The sequence below is a fragment of the Lissotriton helveticus genome, chromosome 2_1 (genome assembly GCF_964261635.1).
Source record: "Lissotriton helveticus chromosome 2_1, aLisHel1.1, whole genome shotgun sequence".
Taxonomy (NCBI): Eukaryota; Metazoa; Chordata; class Amphibia; order Caudata; family Salamandridae; genus Lissotriton; species Lissotriton helveticus.
Genome location: NC_136059.1, coordinates 32,733,858 through 32,757,253, shown reverse-complemented (window position 1 = coordinate 32,757,253; position 23,396 = coordinate 32,733,858). Strand labels below are relative to the sequence as shown.

The window sequence follows — 23,396 nt, the reverse complement described above, 5'->3', positions numbered from 1 at the left end:
CGTTCAAGTCCGCTGGAGCCTCGCTGGAAGGAACCCCGACAGGTCCTCCTGGCCACCCGTACTGCCGTCAAGCTGGAAGGCAGGAAGGGCTGGGTCCACCTGTCACATGTGAAAAGATTTTTTGGACTAAAGCCTGTTTCAAAGAACATTTCCGAGGATCTTAAAGACTGCCAAAGTACTATTCTTAAGGACTGTCCCGCAAAAGACATTGCTACGAACCCTTCCCTGTTAGAGAAAACTCCGCAACAGGAATATAAGCTTAAACTAAGGTCTAGTAAAATAAGTCAGCCAGTTTGATTGTCTAAGTCCTCCCCTAGGTGAAACGGTTAGACCGGTTTCTGACATGTATATAATAGACCCCCACAGAGAGAGAGTTAGTGAGAACTCTAGAAGTTGCACTATTATTTTATGTTTTCTGCTATATTTCAGCATTATGATTTCCTGCACAGGTTATGCTTTTTATTTGTATTTTCCAGTTTCTCATGTAAATAAGTCTGCTAATGCTACAGTAGAGCACACGTTTAGTGATCTGCCTCCTCATGAACTCTCTTATCGTCTCGCTATGCGAAATAATTCCTTTATCCGCATGTTACATTGTTCACACCAGACCAGCAATGCCACAAATTGTTGGGTGTGTGGTCGACTCCCCCCTTTCCAGACACCGAATGGAGTTCTGCCACTCTTTCCTTATCCATTTTCACATAATGGTTCGTGTGGAGCATGGTCCACGTTAACGTCATCCTCAACAGATATGTCTTTTCTTAACAGTACATGTTTTCCAGACAAGCAAGGTTTACCAGACTCCATAAAATTGCCCATATGTTACACCAAGATCCAGGCACCTGGACATGGTCCGGTTGGTTCTGGAATATAATTTCCGCCTGGGGATGGAAAGTATTGTCATTTCTGGGTATTGCAGTAGCGATCATATTCAGTTGCTGCCTCTGTTTACAATGTGGCCCTGCGATTTGCGGCATTTGTGCTACATCTTGTGTTCCTAGTCCCAAGTCCCGTCCTAAATCCAGTTCCAAGAAAATTCGAGACGAGCAAATGATACTGTATGAAATGATAGATGGTATCATGAATATTGATGTTTCCTGATGGAAACGTAGTGACAAGGAGGGAATGTGGAAAAGTAAATTTTGCCATGTTCTGTGTCCCTACGTGTCCTCCATCTTATGTTATGTGTGCATGATCAATATGCATATGTATTCCCCATGTTCGATTAAAGACGCAATTATATTTGTGTCCATCTCTAGTATGCCAGTTTCCAGTTCTCGTGAATACTATGAATATCAGGCCTATGTAAAGTTGCGTTGCCACGTTTCTCAGTGTGCACGTTATTTCATTGTAAAGTCCCCGTTTCTAGGCCTCAAAAGGGCCCGGACACCAGATTCAGCTCCTGTCTTCTGAATCCTCGCTGAGGAGCGATACAGCCCCCACCTGTATCCTCGACCCTTCACTTACTTCCTGCCTCACAGTGCCCGGTTCAGCCTGGCTCTGCCTACCAGTCTGCCAAGAGTATGTTATGATTCTAGTTATCAGTCCAGCCCTCCTTCTCTGCATTCCTGAGCTACTGAATCGCATCAATAGTTTCAGTCATCGGCTAGCCTTTACGTCTCCATGTAAGAGAAATACTGCATTTAATGGTCATTTAATATGCTTCATCACGCACTACATGTAGAATAATGCATGCTCCAGTCTTAGAGTCTGTTAGCCTTTACCCCGATAACTTTTGGATTCTATCAACATGTTCTCTAAACATCAGATACTAGATAGGGTTTAGGTACATGTCGCCCTGACTCTCCAGACTTCAGTCTCTGCTCCTAGCACAGAGTTCATAGCCCCCAGCTTCTCCTAGTAACACGTCATTGTCAGTTTACGCGCACCATTAGGTTAGAGGTCCCGGCTCCTTAGGTAGCCCCCTCCATGTTTCCGCCCCATTTATGACATATTCTGTTACGTTTACATCACATGTCTATGTATACGCCTCTTGTTACACCTACTTTCACCCTTATCTTTCGCGACTGCTATTGACCACACCCACTGCTCCGCCTACTGTATTCATTGTAATGCAACTGTTTTAGTATATATGGTTGTGTATTGTTATTAAATGTTAGCGCGCTCATCCCAGATCCAGCCCCGGCAGCTGCCGGGCCACGCCAGCTCATTCCTGTGCAGGTTGTCCTGTTCCTGTCCTTTATGCTGTATTAAACCTGCAAACTCCTACTACCTCGAATCTTGACTCTTATTTATTGAGCTATCTGTTATTCATTTATCCATTCAAAAATAGAGGTATTATTTATTTATTTACCACACTCTTCAGCTGCGGCAGCTCGCAAACGGCGTTAGCGACGATTTTCAGCTCTCTCTTCTCTGTAGTAGAACTAGAGGCCCTGGAACTCACAGGAGCCTCACCTGCAGATAGAAATCTTCGCTGAGAGGAATCAGGAGGCTGGTGTGGGAGTCAGATGTGCCTGTGACTCCAGCAGGAGGATAGCTCTCTTCTAGCCCTTGGGTGATTGCTTAGCAAAATAAAAGTCTCTCAAAAGTCCTTTTCCCTCTTCTTCCAAGTCCAAGGGGAATTACTGCAGGCCAATCCAAGAAACAGCACACAAGCACAAGGACCGTCCTCTCCTGCAGATTCCTTCAGTAACACAGACAGAGGTTCCTCTTGACATCCAGGAGCAATACAAAAATCAAGGGTTTGGGTACAGATATTTATACCCCAAAAGTCTTTGTTCTCAGAAGTCTCTAGTCACTGAACCCAGCAAGAACCAGGAGCTACTCCTCCCCAGTACTCAATGCAGATCTCTCTATTCAACCCAGTTCTGACTCAGCCTGCATTGCCCCTCTAAACACAGACAGCCAATACACATAACAGCAGAGCACACTGGAGGATTAGGCAAGAAAATACCTAATTTCTAAAAGTGGTATTTCCAAACACAGAATATTAAAACCAACTTCACTAAAAGATGCATTTTATTATTCTGAGCTCAGGCATACTAAACTCGAATTTCTATCATGTTCCCTGAGTCAGATAGGACTATAAGATGTAATAGCCAGTCTGCCCATTCTAGCCTATGGAGAACAGGTAGCCTTGCAGCAGTGAAAACAAAATGGGTGATTCACTACCAGGACATGCCACACACATCAAGCCATGTCCTACCTTACACACACTGCACCTACCATAGGGGTGACTGACATGATGCTAAGGGAAGGGTCAGGGGCTGGGAAGTGTGGGCACTTCACAGCTAAGATAGCAGTACTGGACTGCGCGCCGACACTGCAGTGGCAGGTCTGAGGTACACTTTACAAGCTGCTTCTGTGGGTGGCGCAAACCAGCGCTGCAGTCCCACCAGCAGCATTCGGGTTACCAGCCCTGGGCACACACAGGCCACACTACTAGGGACTAACAGGTAAACCTAATAAGCCAATCAGGGATATACCAATTCACAGTCATATTTACACAGGGAGCATTGGCACTGAATGGCAGTGGCACAGCGCCCAGAGCATCTAACACCAGCAAAAACAGAGGAGACAACAGCGAAAAATGGAAGGGAGACCCACACCAATGGTGCCAGGTCTAACAGAGTGTGAATCTGTCACGGTGCTGCGAGTGCAGGGGTGCCCCCTCGGTGCAGGTGCGTGTACGACCCTGCGTGAGGGTGTGAATCTCTGAAGGGTGTTGTCAGTGCAGGGTGCCCATCCGTGCAGGACTCTGTGCTTGTGCTGTGACCGGTGCCCCATGCCCTCAGGTGCGTGAGTGCTTCGTGCAGCCCTCTTCAGGCGCAGTCGTGTTTGCAGAACAGCAGGTGGGCCCTTAAGACTCACACTGGTGGGCACACTGGCTGGCACCCGCCTCAAACCCTCAGGTTTACGAGAGACCCCGGACAGGCTGCGTTTTGTCAAGGAACCCAGAGAGAGGCAAGGCGGTGGCATGCCTCTTACCTCATGGCACAGCCTCGCGCCCCCCCGGGGCTCCAGAGGGAACGCTGCCCCCTCCCTGGAGGGCATGAATCACGCTTCACAGCTTGTTAAACGCGCCCTCGGCCCGTCCCGGTGTTTTGGTGCCTATCAGAGGAGGAAATGAGTTTTACAACCTTCCCAGGGGCTGCCAGCGCGCGGCCCGCGCCCCGCAGGACTTTATAAATATCCCCCGTCAGGAGGGGGCATGCATGCCAGCTGAGAGGGGCACCGGGATACACAGGGCACAGGAGCAGGGCACAGAGCGGGACGAGCGAAGAAAAACAGAACCCAAAGCGAACCAGAGAGATTAAAGGGAAGAAGAAAGAAAACGCGCAGAGGAAGGCAGGAGGGAAGAGAACAAAGTAAAACTTAAAGAAAAGGAAAGAAGGCGAAGGGAGGCCTCGGTCCGGACCCGGCCATGAAGCTGCGCGTGCTCCAGGGGCTGCTGCTCGCCCGGCTGGCCGCAGCCTTCATCCTCCCGCTGCGGGAGTCTCAGGCCAAATGCTACTTCCAAGCCAGAGGTGAGTGCCCTCCCAACCCCTCCCCTCCCCCCAACCCTTCCCCCTCCAAAGGGGGCTCAGAGGTACAGGTGTGCGTACCTGCGGTCTGGGCAGCGGTGGGACACTGGTCAGAGGGGGTCAGGGTACAGGTGGGCATACATGAGGTCTGGGCAGCGATGGAACACTGCCCAGAGGGGGTCAGAGGTACAGGTGGGCATACCTGAGGTCTGGGCAGCGCTAGGACACTGCCCAGAGGGGGTCAGAGGTACAGGTGGGCATACCTGAGGTCTGGGCAGCGATGGGACACTGCCCTGAGGGGGTCAGAGGTACAGGTGGGCACACCTGAGGTCTGGGCAGCGGTAGGACACTGCCCAGGGGGGGGTCAGAGGTACAGGTGGGCACACCTGAGGTCTGGGCAGCGATGGGACACTGGCCAGAGTGGGTAAGAGGTACAGGTGGGCATACCTGAGGTCTGGGCAGCGATGGGACACTGGTCAGAGGGGGTCAGAGGTACAGGTGGGCATACCTGAGGTCTGGGCAGCGATGGGACACTGCCCAGAGGGGGTCAGGGGTACAGGTGGGCATACCTGAGGTCTGGGCAGCGATGGGACACTGGTCAGAGGGGGTCAGAGGCGCAGGTGGGCATACCTGAGATCTGGGCAGCATTGGGACACTGCCCAGAGGGGGTCAGAGGTACAGGTGGGCATACCTGAGGTCTGGGCAGCGATGGGACACTGCCCAAAGGGGGTTAGAGGTACAGGTGGGCACACCTGAGGTCTGGGCAGCGATGGGACACTGGCCAGAGTGGGTCAGAGGTACAGGTGGGTATACCTGAGGTCTGGGCAGCGGTGGGACACTGCCCAGAGGGGGCCAGGGGTACAGGTGGGCATACCTGGGGTCTGGGCAGCGGTGGGACACTGCCCAGAGGGGGTCAGGGGTACAGGTGGGCATACCTGAGGTCTGGGCAGCGATGGGACACTGGTCAGAGGGGGTCAGAGGTACAGGTGGGCATACCCGAGTTCTGGGCAGCGATGGGACACTGGTCAGAGGGGGTCAGGGGTACAGGTGGGCATACCTGAGGTCCGGGCAGCGATGGGACACTGGTCAGAGGGGCTCAGAGGTACAGGTGGGCATACCTGAGGTCTGGGCAGGGATGGGACACTGGTCAGAGGGGGTCAGGGTACAGGTGGGCATACCTGAGGTCCGGGCAGCGATGGGACACTGGTCAGAGGGGCTCAGAGGTACAGGTGGGCATACCTGAGGTCTGGGCAGCGATGGGACACTGGCCAGAGGGGGTCAGAGGTACAGGTGGGCACACCTGAAGTCTGGGCAGCGATGGGACACTGCCCAGAGGGGGTCAGAGGTACAGGTGGGCACACCTGAGGTCTGGGCAGCGATGAGACAACCAGAGGGAGTCAGAGGTACAGGTGGGCATACCTGAGGTCTGGGCAGCGATGGGACACTGCCCAGAGGGGGTCAGAGGTACAGGTGGGCACACCTGAGGTCTGGGCAGCGATGGGAAACTGCCCAGAGGGGCTCAGAGGTACAGATGGGCATACCTGAGGTCCGGGCAGCGATGGGACACTGGTCAGAGGGGGTCAGAGGTACAGGTGGGCATACCTGAGGTCTGGGCAGCGATGGGACACTGGTCAGAGGGGGTCAGAGGTACAGGTGGGCATACCTGAGGTCTGGGCAGCGGTAGGACACTGCTCAGAGGGGGTCAGAGGTACAGGTGGGTATACCTGAGGTCTGGGCACCGATGGGACACTGGTCAGAGGGGGTCAGAGGTACAGGTGGGTATACCTGAGGTCTGGGCAGCGATGGGACACTGCCCAGAGGGGGCTAGGGTACAGGTGGGCATACCTGAGGTCTGGGCAGCGATGGGACACTGCCCAGAGGGGCTCAGAGGCACAGGTGGGCATACCTGAGGTCTGGGCAGCGATGGGACACTGCCCATAGGGGGATAGGGGTACAGGTGGGCATACCTGAGGTCTGGGCAGCGATGGGACACTGGTCAGAGGGGGTCAGAGGTACAGGTGGGCATACCTGAGGTCTGGGCAGCGGTAGGACACTGCTCAGAGGGGGTCAGAGGTACAGGTGGGTATACCTGAGGTCTGGGCACCGATGGGACACTGGTCAGAGGGGGTCAGAGGTACAGGTGGGTATACCTGAGGTCTGGGCAGCGATGGGACACTGCCCAGAGGGGGCTAGGGTACAGGTGGGCATACCTGAGGTCTGGGCAGCGATGGGACACTGCCCAGAGGGGCTCAGAGGCACAGGTGGGCGTACCTGAGGTCTGGGCAGCGGTGGGACACTGCCCAGAGGGGGTCAGGGGTACAGGTGGGCATACCTGAGGTCGGGGCAGCGATGGGACACTGCCCAGAGGGGGTCAGAGGTACAGGTGGGCAGACCTGATGTCTGGGCAGCGGTGGGACACTGGTCAGAGGGGGTCAGGGGTACAGGTGGGCATACCTGACGTCTGGGCAGCGATGGGACACTGGTCAGAGGGGGTCAGGGGTACAGGTGGGCATACCTGGGGTCTGGGCAGCGGTGGGACACTGCCCAGAGGGGGTCAGGGGTACAGGTGGGCATACCTGGGGTCTGGGCAGCGGTGGGACACTGCCCAGAGGGGGTCAGGGGTACAGGTGGGCATACCTGAGGTCTGGGCAGCGATGGGACACTGGTCAGAGGGGGTCAGAGGTACAGGTGGGCATACCTGAGTTCTGGGCAGCGATGGGACACTGGTCAGAGGGGGTCAGGGGTACAGGTGGGCATACCTGAGGTCCGGGCAGCGATGGGACACTGGTCAGAGGGGCTCAGAGGTACAGGTGGGCATACCTGAGGTCTGGGCAGCGATGGGACACTGGTCAGAGGGGGTCAGGGTACAGGTGGGCATACCTGAGGTCCGGGCAGCGATGGGACACTGGTCAGAGGGGCTCAGAGGTACAGGTGGGCACACCTGAGGTCTGGGCAGCGATGGGACACTGCCCAGAGGGGGTCAGAGGTACAGGTGGGCACACCTGAGGTCTGGGCAGCGATGAGACAACCAGAGGGAGTCAGAGGTACAGGTGGGCATACCTGAGGTCTGGGCAGCGATGGGACACTGCCCAGAGGGGGTCAGAGGTACAGGTGGGCACACCTGAGGTCTGGGCAGCGATGGGAAACTGCCCAGAGGGGCTCAGAGGTACAGGTGGGCATACCTGAGGTCCGGGCAGCGATGGGACACTGGTCAGAGGGGGTCAGAGGTACAGGTGGGCATACCTGAGGTCTGGGCAGCGCTAGGACACTGCTCAGAGGGGGTCAGAGGTACAGGTGGGTATACCTGAGGTCTGGGCACCGATGGGACACTGGTCAGAGGGGGTCAGAGGTACAGGTGGGTATACCTGAGGTCTGGGCAGCGATGGGACACTGCCCAGAGGGGGCTAGGGTACAGGTGGGCATACCTGAGGTCTGGGCAGCGATGGGACACTGCCCAGAGGGGCTCAGAGGCACAGGTGGGCATACCTGAGGTCTGGGCAGCGATGGGACACTGCCCAGAGGGGGCTAGGGTACAGGTGGGCGTACCTGAGGTCTGGGCAGCGGTGGGACACTGCCCAGAGGGGGTCAGGGGTACAGGTGGGCATACCTGAGGTCGGGGCAGCGATGGGACACTGCCCAGAGGGGGTCAGAGGTACAGGTGGGCACACCTGATGTCTGGGCAGCGGTGGGACACTGGTCAGAGGGGGTCAGGGGTACAGGTGGGCATACCTGAGGTCTGGGCAGCGATGGGACACTGGTCAGAGGGGGTCAGGGGTACAGGTGGGCATACCTGGGGTCTGGGCAGCGGTGGGACACTGGTCAGGGGGGGTCAGAGGTACAGGTGGGCATACCTGAGGTCTGGGCAGCGATGGGACACTGGTCAGAGGGGGTCAGAGGTACAGGTGGGTATACCTGAGGTCTGGGCAGCGGTGGGACACTGGTCAGAGGGGGTCAGGGGTACAGGTGGGCATACCTGGGGTCTGGGCAGCGGTGGGACACTGTCCAGAGGGGTCAGAGGTACAGGTGGGCATACCTGAGGTCGGGGCAGCGATGGGACACTGGGCAGAGGGGGCTAGGGTACAGGTGGGCGTACCTGAGGTCTGGGCAGCGGTGGGACACTGCCCAGAGGGGGTCAGGGGTACAGGTGGGCATACCTGAGGTCGGGGCAGCGATGGGACACTGCCCAGAAGGGGTCAGAGGCACAGGTGGGCATACCTGAGGTCTGGGCAGCGATGGGACACTGGTCAGAGGGGGTCAGAGGTACAGGTGGGCACACCTGATGTCTGGGCAGCGGTGGGACACTAGTCAGAGGGGTCAGGGGTACAGGTGGGCATACCTGAGGTCTGGGCAGCGATGGGACACTGGTCAGAGGGGGTCAGGGGTACAGGTGGGCATACCTGGGGTCTGGGCAGCGGTGGGACACTGGTCAGGGGGGGTCAGAGGTACAGGTGGGCATACCTGAGGTCTGGGCAGCGGTGGGACACTGGTCAGAGGGGGTCAGAGGTACAGGTGGGTATACCTGAGGTCTGGGCAGCGGTGGGACACTGGTCAGAGGGGGTCAGGGGTACAGGTGGGCATACCTGGGGTCTGGGCAGCGGTGGGACACTGGCCAGAGGGGGTCAGAGGGCAGGTGGGCATACCTGGGGTCTGGGCAGCGGTGGGACACTGTCCAGAGGGGTCAGAGGTACAGGTGGGCATATCTGAGGTCGGGGCAGCGATGGGACACTGGGCAGAGGGGATCAGAGGCACAGGTGGGGCATACCTGCGGTCTGGGCAGCGGTGGGACACTGGGCAGAGGGGATCAGAGGCACAGGTGGGCATACCTGAGGTCGGGGCAGCGATGGGACACTGGGCAGAGGGGATCAGAGGCACAGGTGGGGCATACCTGCGGTCTGGGCAGCGATGGGACACTGGGCAGAGGGGATCAGAGGTACAGGTGGGCATACCTGAGGTCTGGGCAGCGATGGGACACTGGTCAGAGGGGGTCAGAGGTACAGGTGGGCATACCTGAGGTCTGGGCAGCGATGAGAACCACCTAGCATTCAGAAAGCAACTTAAAACGTGGATATTTGACAAGTAATCCTCCTCCCCTTCCTAAGCGCCTTGAAACCCTCTGGGTATGTAGTGCGCTATATACATTATATGACTTGACTTGACTTGACATGGGACACTGGTCAGAGGGGGTCAGAGGTACAGGTGGGTATACCTGAGGTCTGGGCAGCGGTGGGACACTGGTCAGAGGGGGTCAGGGGTACAGGTGGGCATACCTGGGGTCTGGGCAGCGGTGGGACACTGTCCAGAGGGGTCAGAGGTACAGGTGGGCATACCTGAGGTCGGGGCAGCGATGGGACACTGGGCAGAGGGGGCTAGGGTACAGGTGGGCGTACCTGAGGTCGGGGCAGCGGTGGGACACTGCCCAGAGGGGGTCAGGGGTACAGGTGGGCATACCTGCGGTCTGGGCAGCGATGGGACACTGGCCAGAGGGGGTCAGAGGGCAGGTGGGCATACCTGAGATCTGGGCAGCGGTGTGACACTGGCCAGAGGGGGGTCAGAGGTACAGGTCGGCATGTGGAAAAAGGGTCAGGCAGATCAGGTCGATTACCCCTTTTCAAGGTTTGCCCGGCGTTAGCCGCCTCTCGCCCAACTCACGGTTACCAAATAAAGAGGCAGGCGCTGGAGACAGGAAGGCAGGAAACAGGAGTTTATTCCGACGGAGCAGAACACGCCAAATCAGACAACAGGGTATCTTCTCGAGGTGCTCTAAACGCATTCTTGAGGCCTGGCCTCTTATACACAGGTTTATTGCTTTATTACATTCATGACATCCGTGGCATTGCTTTGAAGTATGAAAAAGGCATCTTTGGAATCCCCTGTTCAGGCCCGTTCCCACACATATCTACAGTAGGAGTCCCCACCCCAATCTCAGCATGATGGCTATCGCGCAGCTGGACATTCCGCTGGGAACAGGACTGCGGGCGATCGGTCGGATCTGGGGTGTGAAGGCATTGATTAATCCCCGCTCCTTTGATGTGAGGCGGGGTCCCACTGTAGGGGCAGTAAACTGTATCTGCTGGGCTAGGTGGTGGCCTGGGAACAGGTCGGACAATCGGACAGGGAGGAAGAGGTTATCAAAGGAGCTTGTTCTATGAATGAGATGAAAGAGTGTGGGGGTTCAGCACGGGATGTGGCTCGGAGGAAGGGTCGCGCTGGAGGTGTGTTTATGGCCCAAGCAGGAGAGGCTGGTGGCTGTCAGGGCCCGGGGGGATGCTTGCAAGGTCAGAGAGTGAGGGGGAGAGACGCGCTGGCTATCGGTAGTGGGCAGAGAGACCATGGTTTTCAAAATGGCTGCCACTTACGCGCACGAAGGGGCCTAAAAAGGGACAAGATGGTGTGGCCAATGTTTCATGATTTTCACTTTACGCTCAACAGTGGCTATGGCGAACATAAATGAACGCCGCTTATGTATACTGATTTTAGTCATTTTCCACAGGCATACCTGAGGTCGGGGCAGCGATGGGACACTGGTCAGAGGGGGTCAGAGGTACAGGTGGGCACACCTGAGGTCTGGGCAGCGGTAGGACACTGCCCAGGGGGGGGGGTCAGAGGTACAGGTGGGCACACCTGAGGTCTGGGCAGCGATGGGACACTGGCCAGAGTGGGTAAGAGGTACAGGTGGGCATACCTGAGGTCTGGGCAGCGATGGGACACTGGTCAGAGGGGGTCAGAGGTACAGGTGGGCATACCTGAGGTCTGGGCAGCGATGGGACACTGCCCAGAGGGGGTCAGGGGTACAGGTGGGCATACCTGAGGTCTGGGCAGCGATGGGACACTGGTCAGAGGGGGTCAGAGGCGCAGGTGGGCATACCTGAGGTCTGGGCAGCATTGGGACACTGCCCAGAGGGGGTCAGAGGTACAGGTGGGCATACCTGATGTCTGGGCAGCGATGGGACACTGCCCAAAGGGGGTCAGAGGTACAGGTGGGCACACCTGAGGTCTGGGCAGCGATGGGACACTGGCCAGAGTGGGTCAGAGGTACAGGTGGGTATACCTGAGGTCTGGGCAGCGGTGGGACACTGCCCAGAGGGGGTCAGGGGTACAGGTGGGCATACCTGGGGTCTGGGCAGCGGTGGGACACTGCCCAGCGGGGGTCAGGGGTACAGGTGGGCATACCTGAGGTCTGGGCAGCGATGGGACACTGGTCAGAGGGGGTCAGAGGTACAGGTGGGCATACCTGAGTTCTGGGCAGCGATGGGACACTGGTCAGAGGGGGTCAGGGGTACAGGTGGGCATACCTGAGGTCCGGGCAGCGATGGGACACTGGTCAAAGGGGCTCAGAGGTACAGGTGGGCATACATGAGGTCTGGGCAGCGATGGGACACTGGTCAGAGGGGGTCAGGGTACAGGTGGGCATACCTGAGGTCCGGGCAGCGATGGGACACTGGTCAGAGGGGCTCAGAGGTACAGGTGGGCATACCTGAGGTCTGGGCAGCGATGGGACACTGGCCAGAGGGGGTCAGAGGTACAGGTGGGCACACCTGAGGTCTGGGCAGCGATGGGACACTGCCCAGAGGGGGTCAGAGGTACAGGTGGGCACACCTGAGGTCTGGGCAGCGATGAGACAACCAGAGGGAGTCAGAGGTACAGGTGGGCATACCTGAGGTCTGGGCAGCGATGGGACACTGCCCAGAGGGGGTCAGAGGTACAGGTGGGCACACCTGAGGTCTGGGCAGCGATGGGAAACTGCCCAGAGGGGCTCAGAGGTACAGGTGGGCATACCTGAGGTCCGGGCAGCGATGGGACACTGGTCAGAGGGGGTCAGAGGTACAGGTGGGCATACCTGAGGTCTGGGCAGCGATGGGACACTGGTCAGAGGGGGTCAGAGGTACAGGTGGGCATACCTGAGGTCTGGGCAGCGGTAGGACACTGCTCAGAGGGGGTCAGAGGTACAGGTGGGTATACCTGAGGTCTGGGCACCGATGGGACACTGGTCAGAGGGGGTCAGAGGTACAGGTGGGTATACCTGAGGTCTGGGCAGCGATGGGACACTGCCCAGAGGGGGCTAGGGTACAGGTGGGCATACCTGAGGTCTGGGCAGCGATGGGACACTGCCCAGAGGGGCTCAGAGGCACAGGTGGGCATACCTGAGGTCTGGGCAGCGATGGGACACTGCCCAGAGGGGGCTAGGGTACCGGTGGGCGTACCTGAGGTCTGGGCAGCGGTGGGACACTGCCCAGAGGGGGTCAGGGGTACAGGTGGGCATACCTGAGGTCGGGGCAGCGATGGGACACTGCCCAGAGGGGGTCAGAGGTACAGGTGGGCACACCTGATGTCTGGGCAGCGGTGGGACACTGGTCAGAGGGGGTCAGGGGTACAGGTGGGCATACCTGAGGTCTGGGCAGCGATGGGACACTGGTCAGAGGGGGTCAGGGGTACAGGTGGGCATACCTGGGGTCTGGGCAGCGGTGGGACACTGGTCAGGGGGGTCAGAGGTACAGGTGGGCATACCTGAGGTCTGGGCAGCGATGGGACACTGGTCAGAGGGGGTCAGAGGTACAGGTGGGTATACCTGAGGTCTGGGCAGCGGTGGGACACTGGTCAGAGGGGGTCAGTGGTACAGGTGGGCATACCTGGGGTCTGGGCAGCGGTGGGACACTGTCCAGAGGGGTCAGAGGTACAGGTGGGCATACCTGAGGTCGGGACAGCGATGGGACACTGGGCAGAGGGGGCTAGGGTACAGGTGGGCGTACCTGAGGTCGGGGCAGCGGTGGGACACTGCCCAGAGGGGGTCAGGGGTACAGGTGGGCATACCTGCGGTCTGGGCAGCGATGGGACACTGGCCAGAGGGGGTCAGAGGGCAGGTGGGCATACCTGAGATCTTGGCAGCGGTGTGACACTGGCCAGAGGGGGGTCAGAGGTACAGGTCGGCATGTGGAAAAAGGGTCAGGCAGATCAGGTCGATTACCCCTTTTCAAGGTTTGCCCGGCGTTAGCCGCCTCTCGCCCAACTCACGGTTACCAAATAAAGAGGCAGGCACTGGAGACAGGAAGGCAGGAAACAGGAGTTTATTCCGACGGAGCAGAACACATCAAATCAGACAACAGGGTATCTTCTCGAGGTGCTCTAAACGCATCCTTGAGGCCTGGCCTCTTATACACAGGTTTATTGCTTTATTACATTCATGACATCCGTGGCATTGCTTTGAAGTATGAAAAAGGCATCTTTGGAATCCCCTGTTCAGGCCCGTTCCCACACATATCTACAGTAGGAGTCCCCACCCCAATCTCAGCATGATGGCTATCGCGCAGCTGGACATTCCGCTGGGAACAGGACTGCGGGCGATCGGTCGGATCTGGGGTGTGAAGGCATTGATTAATCCCCGCTCCTTTGATGTGAGGCGGGGTCCCACTGTAGGGGCAGTAAACTGTATCTGCTGGGCTAGGTGGTGGCCTGGGAACAGGTCGGACAATCGGACAGGGAGGAAGAGGTTATCAAAGGAGCTTGTTCTATGAATGAGATGAAAGAGTGTGGGGGTTCAGCACGGGATGTGGCTCGGAGGAAGGGTCGCGCTGGAGGTGCGTTTATGGCCCAAGCAGGAGAGGCTGGTGGCTGTCAGGGCCCCGGGGGGATGCTTGCGAGGTCAGAGAGTGAGGGGGAGAGACGCGCTGGCTATCGGTAGTGGGCAGAGAGACCATGGTTTTCAAAATGGCTGCCACTTACGCGCACGAAGGGGCCTAAAAAGGGACAAGATGGTGTGGCCAATGTTTCATGATTTTCACTTTACGCTCAACAGTGGCTATGGCGAACATAAATGAACGCCGCTTATGTATACCGATTTTAGTCATTTTCCACAGGCATACCTGAGGTCGGGGCAGCGATGGGACACTGGTCAGAGGGGGTCAGAGGTACAAGTGGGCATACCTGAGGTATGGGCAGCGATGGGACACTGGTTGTTGGACAGGCCACGTGTAGGGCTTGCTCCCTCCCCGCACGACCAGGCCCGAGCCCCGCTCCTCAGGCGTTACACGCAACAACAACCCGTTTCCCGTCTCCTATAGGGCCCCTGCCCCTGAACATCTCCACATCGTGGGCCCGATTCCCTACCGGCCCTCTCGCCCGGCCTGGGCGCCATCTTGGACACGGCACCATGAGGCCGCGTGGCCTCCGATCAACCCTAACCCTGGGCCTGGCCAGGCCCCGACATCCCGGCACCACCATCCACCCAGGAGGTGAGCGGACTACTTGGCAGGTCAATGGGAGAAAGAGGTGTCGATGGCTCTCCCCCGCCAGGTGCCGATCGCCCCCAGCTCCCCCGGGCGCTGGCTCCACCCCCCTGCTGGGTGTCTGGACTCCCTCATCCCGGACCTCCCGACCTCCCAGTGCGAGGGTCCGGACATCAAAGGGCGCCAGACCTATAACTGGCGCAGCTCCAGAGCAGGAAGGCAGTTGTATCCTGGAGTCGAGAGACGCAGTGAAGAACTCATCCTTGACGGACTACTGGCGCTGCCGTAGCCCTGCCTTGCGAACTACCGATCTGCCTGCTGGCGCTGCCGCGGCTCTCTGCACCCATCTTCATCGGGACCTGCTGGCTCCGCCGCGGACCGTCACTACCTTCAACCATCCCGGGACCTGCTGGCTCCGCCGCGGCCCGATCATCTAGAACGCCGAGCTCGAGGATTGTGAGCTAATTCATCTACCACCACATCCCCCAGAGTGGTAACGAGACTGTCCCGCTACCCCCTTACCCAACCAAGAGACTAGAATAGAGGGGACCCCGGAGTCCAGACCTCCTTGTACCACCTCACCGTACTTAAAGAATTGCTTATAAAGTAAAGTTGAACCTTATCCTTGTGTGGTGTACGTCAGTGGGGGGGAAGTTATTTGTCTGTACGATTGCTGGAGACGGATCTCCCCGGAGACCTCTCCCCTTATCCTCGGCCGACCCTCCCGGTCCGTCTAACATTGGTGGCCAGCGACGGGATCCGAATCAACGCATAATCGTACAGAGAGTAGCTCACCCCACGACAAAACCACAATGTCAACCAAAGAAAGCGGATCCACCGAAAAATTCCAGATGGAGAAATTGGAAGAATACAGCCATCGTGAGCTGAAACAATTCTGCATTGAACTAGGTATCGCTACCACCGGTCTGAATACTAAAGACGATTTCAAGCACGCCATTGAGTCATGGGCAGAAACCGGGGCCGTCAGACCCCCGGACCAAAATCTCGCAACAGCAGAGAAAGACACCACGGCTCCCGAGGAGCGAAGAACGGGTCTCTCGCAAGATGAGATCCAAGAACGAGAAAGAAACCGACTACATGAGCTAGAGATGGCCCGGCTCAAAATGGATGGCGAACTCAAATTAGCCGAACAAAAACTAAATCTGGAACATCTGCGGCTCCGAGAAGAACGGGAAGAGAAACAGAGACAAAGAGAGCTTGAAGAGAAGAGACTGGCGTACGAACACGAACGCAAACTAGCTGAGATAGACTTACGCAAGCAGAACAAAGAATTAGGAGTGCCCGAGCAACCGCGCCCCCCGGGGGTGACAGAAAGGAAGGTACACATCCCCAAGGATGTCGTTCGAGAATATTTCCGAGAGGATGACATACAGCAATGGTTCAAGGCCTACGAGATCGCTATGACCTCCCACCGGATCGATCGAAGCGACTGGGGAGCCGGTCTATGGGGGAGGTTCGTCAATGAGGGCCGCGATGCCCTGCTACAGCTCCCAGACCATCTGATGACCTCCTATGACCACATGAAAGCTACCCTCCTCACCCGCTATGGGCTCACACCCGAAATGTACCGCCAGAGGTTCCGAAACTGCACTCGGATCCCGGGCACCACTTGGGTGGAATACGTGAACTATTTCAGCCGGGCCTTCGAGGGGTGGATCAAGGGAAGCAACGTAACGACTTACGAGCAACTCTTCAATCTCATGGTATGGGAGCATCTATCGAACAACTGCTTCGTCGAGCTCAGGCAGCACCTCCTCGACAGTAAATTAACTGATCCACGACAGCTTGCCGCCGAGGCTGACCGGTGGGAAATTACCCGAGTGGGCCGAACTGGGCCCCATGAACAGAACCGGAACAACCACGGTCAGCACCGTCCCCGAGGAGGAGGAGGGGGCCAGGGACGAGGGAGAGACAACGCCCCGGCCGCTCCCGCTACCAGCACCCCACCCCCGGCCAACCGGGGCAACACCCCGGCGCGGCCGGGATACAGAGCCAATGTCACGTGTCACCGATGCCAGCGAGTAGGCCACTACGCCAACGACCCGAATTGTCCACAGAGCCAGACTCCGAGACCCCGCCAGATGGCTGCCGCCGCCCTGGGGGAAGAACAAATCTACGAAGAACATGAGGAATGTGAGCAAGAACGCCAGGAATGGGAACCAGCCGCCATGGTTCTAGCGTGCCTAGGGGGAAGAGACATGGTCCCGCGGGTCCCCCTACCCGCCAACACCCGGAAGTACAGCCAATGGGTGAACATTAATGGACGCCGGGCCGAAGCCCTACGTGACACCGGGGCCAGTGTAACGGCCGTCCGATGTCACCTGGTGACCCCAGAACAGATTCTGCCGAACGTCCTCTGCCCTGTCCGTTCAGCCGACAATTCGGAGAGTCTATGTCGGATGGCTTGCGTCCCCTTCGAGTGGGGAGGAGTCTCCGGCATGTTGGAAGTGACGGTCCGAGATGATGCCCCCGTAGACTGTCTCCTGGGAAATGATCTTGAGAGTTCCCCGTGGGCTGCCGTAGAGAGGAGAGAGCACCTAGGGATGTTGGGCATCCCGGATTGGGCGTGCGTAACCACCCGGTCCATGACTGCCCGTGCCATCCCCCGACCCGAAGAACCTGAATGGCCGGCACCTCCTCCCCCGGTCGCTCCTGACACCGACCGTGCCGTCACCCCAGAACAAACTCCCGAGGGGCTCGTTCAGCCTCAGGACCTTCCCGGCCTGGATCAGTGGCGTCAGGAGGGGGGGCCCACCCAAGAACAGTTTCGCCACGAGCAGAAGACCTGTCCCTCCCTCGAGGGACTCCGCCAACAAGCCCTCGCCCAGAGTGCAGGGGATACCTCCGGAACCCATTGGGTCTATTGGGACAATGACCTGTTGTACAGCGAACAGAGAATCGCAGAGTTAGGGGCCAGTCGAGTACTAGTGGTGCCCCTCCGCTTTAGAGACTTCTTGCTAAACCTGGCCCACGATGTCCCCCTGGCTGGCCACCTGGGTCAGGATAAAACCTACAGTCGCCTGGTGACCCACTTTTTCTGGCCCAAGATGAGGAACGACGTACTCCAACACTGCCGATCTTGCCCCACGTGCCAGGCCAGCGGGAAGAGCGGCCGCAAGCTTAAAGCACCTCTGCAACCTTTTCCAGTGGTCACCACCCCGTTCGAGAGGGTGGGGATAGACATTGTGGGACCCCTGGACCCCCGTACAGCACAAGGACATCGGTTCATCCTAGTACTGGTGGACCACGCCACCCGCTACCCCGAGGCTGTTCCCCTGCGAACTGTGACAGCCCCGGTAGTCGGCCGGGCCTTGATGGGGATCTTCTCCCGGGTGGGCTTCCCCCGAGAAGTCGTCAGCGACCGGGGCACAAACTTTATTTCAAAATACATGAAGTCCCTCTGGCAACAGTGTGGGGTCACCTACCGATTCACGACCCCCTATCACCCTCAAGGAAACGGACTGGTTGAGCGGTTCAACCGCACGCTCAAAGGGATGATTGGGGGGTTGGAAGAGCCCCTCCGTCGCCAGTGGGATGTGCTACTACCGTGCCTTCTCTTTGCCTACCGAGAAGTCCCCCAGAAGTCCCTCGGCTTCAGCCCGTTCGAACTCTTGTATGGGCACCCGGTGCGGGGGCCGCTCAGCCTAGTCAAAGAGGGCTGGGAAATGCCCCCTCTAAAGAACCCTCCAGATGTTTTCAAGTACCTCCTAACCCTCCGCAACCAGACCAGACGGTTCAGAGAGATGGCAAAAGCAAACCTGGAGGCCAGTCAGGAGGACATGAAAAGGTGGTACGATCAGAATGCATCCTCCATCGAATTTGAACCCGGCCAACAAGTGTGGGTAATGTCTCCCACCGAACCATGCGCCCTGCAAGACAAATGGACGGGGCCCTTCAAAGTAATCGAGCGCAAGAGCCCTGTCACCTATCTCATCGATATGGAATCTTCACGAAACCCTCTCCGGGTCCTCCACGCTAATAGACTTAAACCCCACTTTGTACGCTCAGAGCTCAGCCTCTTGATGGCAACCGACAATGGAACCGAGGAGGACTCCGAACCCCTCCCTGACCTCCTACGGTCTCGGGAGAAGGACGGCTCCGTGGACGGGGTCCGACTCTCGGAGGCCCTCACCCTGGAACAGCGCCAAGGCTGCCGAGACCTCCTGCTGCAGTTCGCCACCCTGTTCTCCCTCACCCCAGGGGTCACCCCCTGGTGCTTACACGACGTGGACACTGGAGACAGTCCCCCTGTCCGCCATCGGGCCTACCGCGTACCAGATCGGGTACGGGCCTGCATCCAAGAGGAGGTGGCCAAGATGCTCACGCTCGGGGTCATCGAGCCCTCAGACAGCCCCTGGGCCAGCCCAGTGGTACTGGTCCCCAAAGCGGCCGCCCCCGGCGCCACGCCGGAGCTTCGGTTCTGCGTCGACTACCGGGGCTTGAATGCGGTCACCAGAACAGACGCACACCCCATCCCCCGAGCAGATGAACTAATCGACCGCATGGGAGCTGCCCGCTACCTCAGCATCTTCGACCTGACAGCGGGCTACTGGCAGATCGGTCTCACACCCCGGGCCCAAGAACGATCTGCATTCTCCACTCCTGATGGCCACTATCACTTCAAGGTCATGCCATTCGGCATGAAGAATGCCCCAGCAACATTTCAGCGGCTAGTGAACCAGGTCCTGGCAGGACTCGAAGAATTCAGCGCCGCCTACCTGGACGATATCGCTGTGTACAGCCGCCACTGGTCCGACCACCTCCACCACCTCCGAGAGGTGCTACAGGCCCTCCAACGAGCTGGCCTCACGATCAAGGCCAGCAAATGCCAAATTGGCCAGGGGTCCGTGACCTATCTCGGGCACCAGGTGGGAAGCGGTCTGGTGGCCCCTTTGCAACTCAAGATCGCTGCCATCCAGTCGTGGCAGCCCCCCATCACCCAGACCGAGGTCCGCGCCTTCTTGGGACTCACAGGCTACTTCCGGCGGTTCGTGAGGGACTATGGCAGCATTGTAGGGCCCCTCACGGAACTCACATCCAAAAACCAACCCAAGAAGGTCAACTGGACCCCAGACTGTCAAGCGGCCTTCGAGAAGCTGAAGGCCGCCATGTGCTCCGCCCCGGTGCTCCAGGCCCCCGACTACAGTCGGGAATTTATCGTCCAAACAGATGCCTCCGACCATGGCGTTGGGGCAGTCCTTTCCCAGCTGAACCCCGAAGGACTTGACCAGCCAGTGGCTTTCATCAGCAGACGGCTCCTGGCCCGAGAACAACGCTGGAGCACCATCGAGAGGGAGGCCTTCGCCGTGGTGTGGGCCCTCAAAAAGCTCCGGCCTTATCTCTTCGGCACCCACTTCCGGGTCCAGACCGATCATCGACCCCTGCAATGGCTAATGCAGATGCGGGGGGAAAACCCGAAACTACTACGTTGGTCCATCTCCCTGCAGGGGATGGACTTCACTGTGGAACATCGACCCGGGCAAGACCACGCCAACGCAGATGGCCTGTCACGCTTTTTCCGCCTCGACGAGGAGAGTCCCCAAGAGGATGGGTGACTCTCCCCGCCTTCAGCTGGGGGGGACGCATGTTGGACAGGCCACGTGTAGGGCTTGCTCCCTCCCCGCACGACCAGGCCCGAGCCCCGCTCCTCAGGCGTTACACGCAACAACAACCCGTTTCCCGTCTCCTATAGGGCCCCTGCCCCTGAACATCTCCACATCGTGGGCCCGATTCCCTACCGGCCCTCTCGCCCGGCCTGGGCGCCATCTTGGACACGGCACCACGAGGCCGCGTGGCCTCCGATCAACCCTAACCCTGGGCCTGGCCAGGCCCCGACATCCCGGCACCACCATCCACCCAGGAGGTGAGCGGACTACTTGGCAGGTCAATGGGAGAAAGAGGTGTCGATGGCTCTCCCCCGCCAGGTGCCGATCGCCCCCAGCTCCCCCGGGCGCTGGCTCCACCCCCCTGCTGGGTGTCTGGACTCCCTCATCCCGGACCTCCCGACCTCCCAGTGCGAGGGTCCGGACATCAAAGGGCGCCAGACCTATAACTGGCGCAGCTCCAGAGCAGGAAGGCAGTTGTATCCTGGAGTCGAGAGACGCAGTGAAGAACTCATCCTTGACGGACTACTGGCGCTGCCGTAGCCCTGCCTTGCGAACTACCGATCTGCCTGCTGGCGCTGCCGCGGCTCTCTGCACCCATCTTCATCGGGACCTGCTGGCTCCGCCGCGGACCGTCACTACCTTCAACCATCCCGGGACCTGCTGGCTCCGCCGCGGCCCGATCATCTAGAACGCCGAGCTCGAGGATTGTGAGCTAATTCATCTACCACCACATCCCCCAGAGTGGTAACGAGACTGTCCCGCTACCCCCTTACCCAACCAAGAGACTAGAATAGAGGGGACCCCGGAGTCCAGACCTCCTTGTACCACCTCACCGTACTTAAAGAATTGCTTATAAAGTAAAGTTGAACCTTATCCTTGTGTGGTGTACGTCAGTGGGGGGGAAGTTATTTGTCTGTACGATTGCTGGAGACGGATCTCCCCGGAGACCTCTCCCCTTATCCTCGGCCGACCCTCCCGGTCCGTCTAACACTGGTCAGAGGGGGCTAGGGTACAGGTGGGCATACCTGCAGTTTGTGCAGCGATTGGACACTGCACAGAGGGGTCAGAGGTACAGGTGGGCATACCTGAGGTCCGGGCAGCGATGGGACACTGGCCATTGGGGGTTCAGGGGTACAGGTGGGCATACCTGACTCAAATGCACTGATGGGACGCTGTCCTGGGGGGTTCGATGAACAGGTGTGCATACCTGAGGTCTGGGAAGCAGGGACTCGGGGACGGCAGTAGGGCACCCCCTAGAGTTGGGCAGATTGGAGCCAGGGGCAGCAGGAACTCAGGGGCCAGAAGTTGGTACATGACGTATCTGGGCACCCTGGAGCCACGGGTAGGGTCGTGTTGGGTCAGCCTGGCAAAGGTGGGGTGGGGGGGGTGGTCTCAACCTTCGAGGTGGTGACCCGGAGCAAGGGGTGAAGCCCAAACCCAGGGCACAGAAGGACTAAACGTTATTAAAAACTGGTGAACCCCGGGAGCAACACTGACTCGCAGGGGCATATTATCAAGACAGGCGATAAAATTATCGCCACTTTAGCGGCAGAAAACTGCCGCTAAAGCGGCGATAATTGGCTTGATAATATGCTATATGGAATTCCAATTGAAGCCCATGTTAGATGTCCTTCACTTTTACCTTGGGCTTCAAGTGAAATTCCATAGAGCATATTATCAAGCCCATTATCGCCGCTTTAGCTGCAGTTTTCTGTCGCTAAAGCGGCGATAATTTTATCGCCTGTCTTGATAATATGCCCCATTGTGCGGTTCTTGTTTCGTGCAAGAGAACATTATGAGCTGGGAGTAAATAGCTTCTTCATTTCGATCTACTGAATGGGTATAATTTGTGTTCCTAACCTACACACATGTTTTAGATTAATAGCACTAATATGCTAAAATAGCTCGCGGTAATGCCTCCATGCAGTGGATTATTTGCAGTTGCACACACTGCCGCATGATCCGCTTCACCACACATAGAAGAATGATGCCACATAATCCGCCTCGCCATTTAATATGCATTTCTTTACTCCGTCCTCTAGTCAGCTCTGCCGCATAATCTGGTTTTACGCTGCTGCACAATGCCGGTGTCCCTGGGTTTAGGCGGTCCAATGCTGCGCCCTATAATAATCCCAGAAGGATGAAAGGGGCGTTGGGAGCTCAGGGGATAGTGCCTGTGACCAGCAGCCTCCGTGCAGGCGCTCTACCCTCTGAGCTGCCTGCTCATGGCTCCTCCCCTCCACCCTGCAGCCCTTGCGTATCAGGAGGGTGAAGGTGGGGCACCCTTGGCGAGAGGTCGCAGCCCGCCTCAGGGGGGCTCAGTATGACCGAACTGGTATTACCCATACCTGCACAAGGCAGTGCCTGTCAATAAACGTGTGGCCCACCCTGGGCTCTCCCAGCTGTGCCCAAGGAGACCCTTTCCGCATAATCCTCCGTCTCGTGACGCACAACCTACTGAGTGCAGCCAAACCATTAAAGATGGACATTTTGACGATTCTGCTGAATGTTCCATAATGTCACAGAAACCTTTATAAATAAACACACAAAAGACAGAAATACATCCACCGAGGGCCCCCTGTGTGCTCAGTAATTTGGCGTCACTGTGCCACAGGCGTCAGGCCCCTGCCGCAGGAATTGCCAGATCTTTCCAGCTCTCTTGATAAAGGGCAGGGGCGGCTGCGCCAGTGCACGGGACGCTGCTGTGGGTCACTGCACGGGGCTGCACTGGGTGCACAAGAGCACAGTGGAGTCAGAGACTGACCCTTGCGCTACTGCACCAGGTGCAGCCATGGTGGAGGGAGGGAGTGATAAACTGGGCAGCGTTTATCACAAGCTGCCCGGGTGCAGGCAGTGAGAGGGAGCCAACACCACACGCCGCATGTCCTAGTCTTAAGCAAGTGTCATCCACACTGCACACGGTCATAAAAACAAGCAGGTGTCTCCAACCAGTCGATCGTAAGCTACCAGGTGCTTCCAGACACCTTCAGAGCCGTCATCGGGAGCTACCGGTGGCTTCCAGACACCTTCCGAGCAGTCATCGGGAGCCACCAGTGGCTTCC

The 23,396-nt window shown here is 58.1% G+C and overlaps 1 protein-coding gene across 1 annotated transcript in view; it reads left to right on the top strand.

Moving 5' to 3' along the window:
• Window positions 1-3,900: 3,900 nt before the first annotated feature.
• MSMP (microseminoprotein, prostate associated) overlaps window positions 3,901-23,396 on the top strand; it is an 84,402-nt gene continuing 64,906 nt past the window's right edge. The window contains exon 1 of the mRNA XM_078677170.1: window positions 3,901-4,490. Within this exon, the coding sequence (XP_078533296.1) occupies window positions 4,388-4,490 (103 nt within the window). The 5' untranslated portion in view covers window positions 3,901-4,387. The remainder of the gene's footprint in view (window positions 4,491-23,396) is intronic.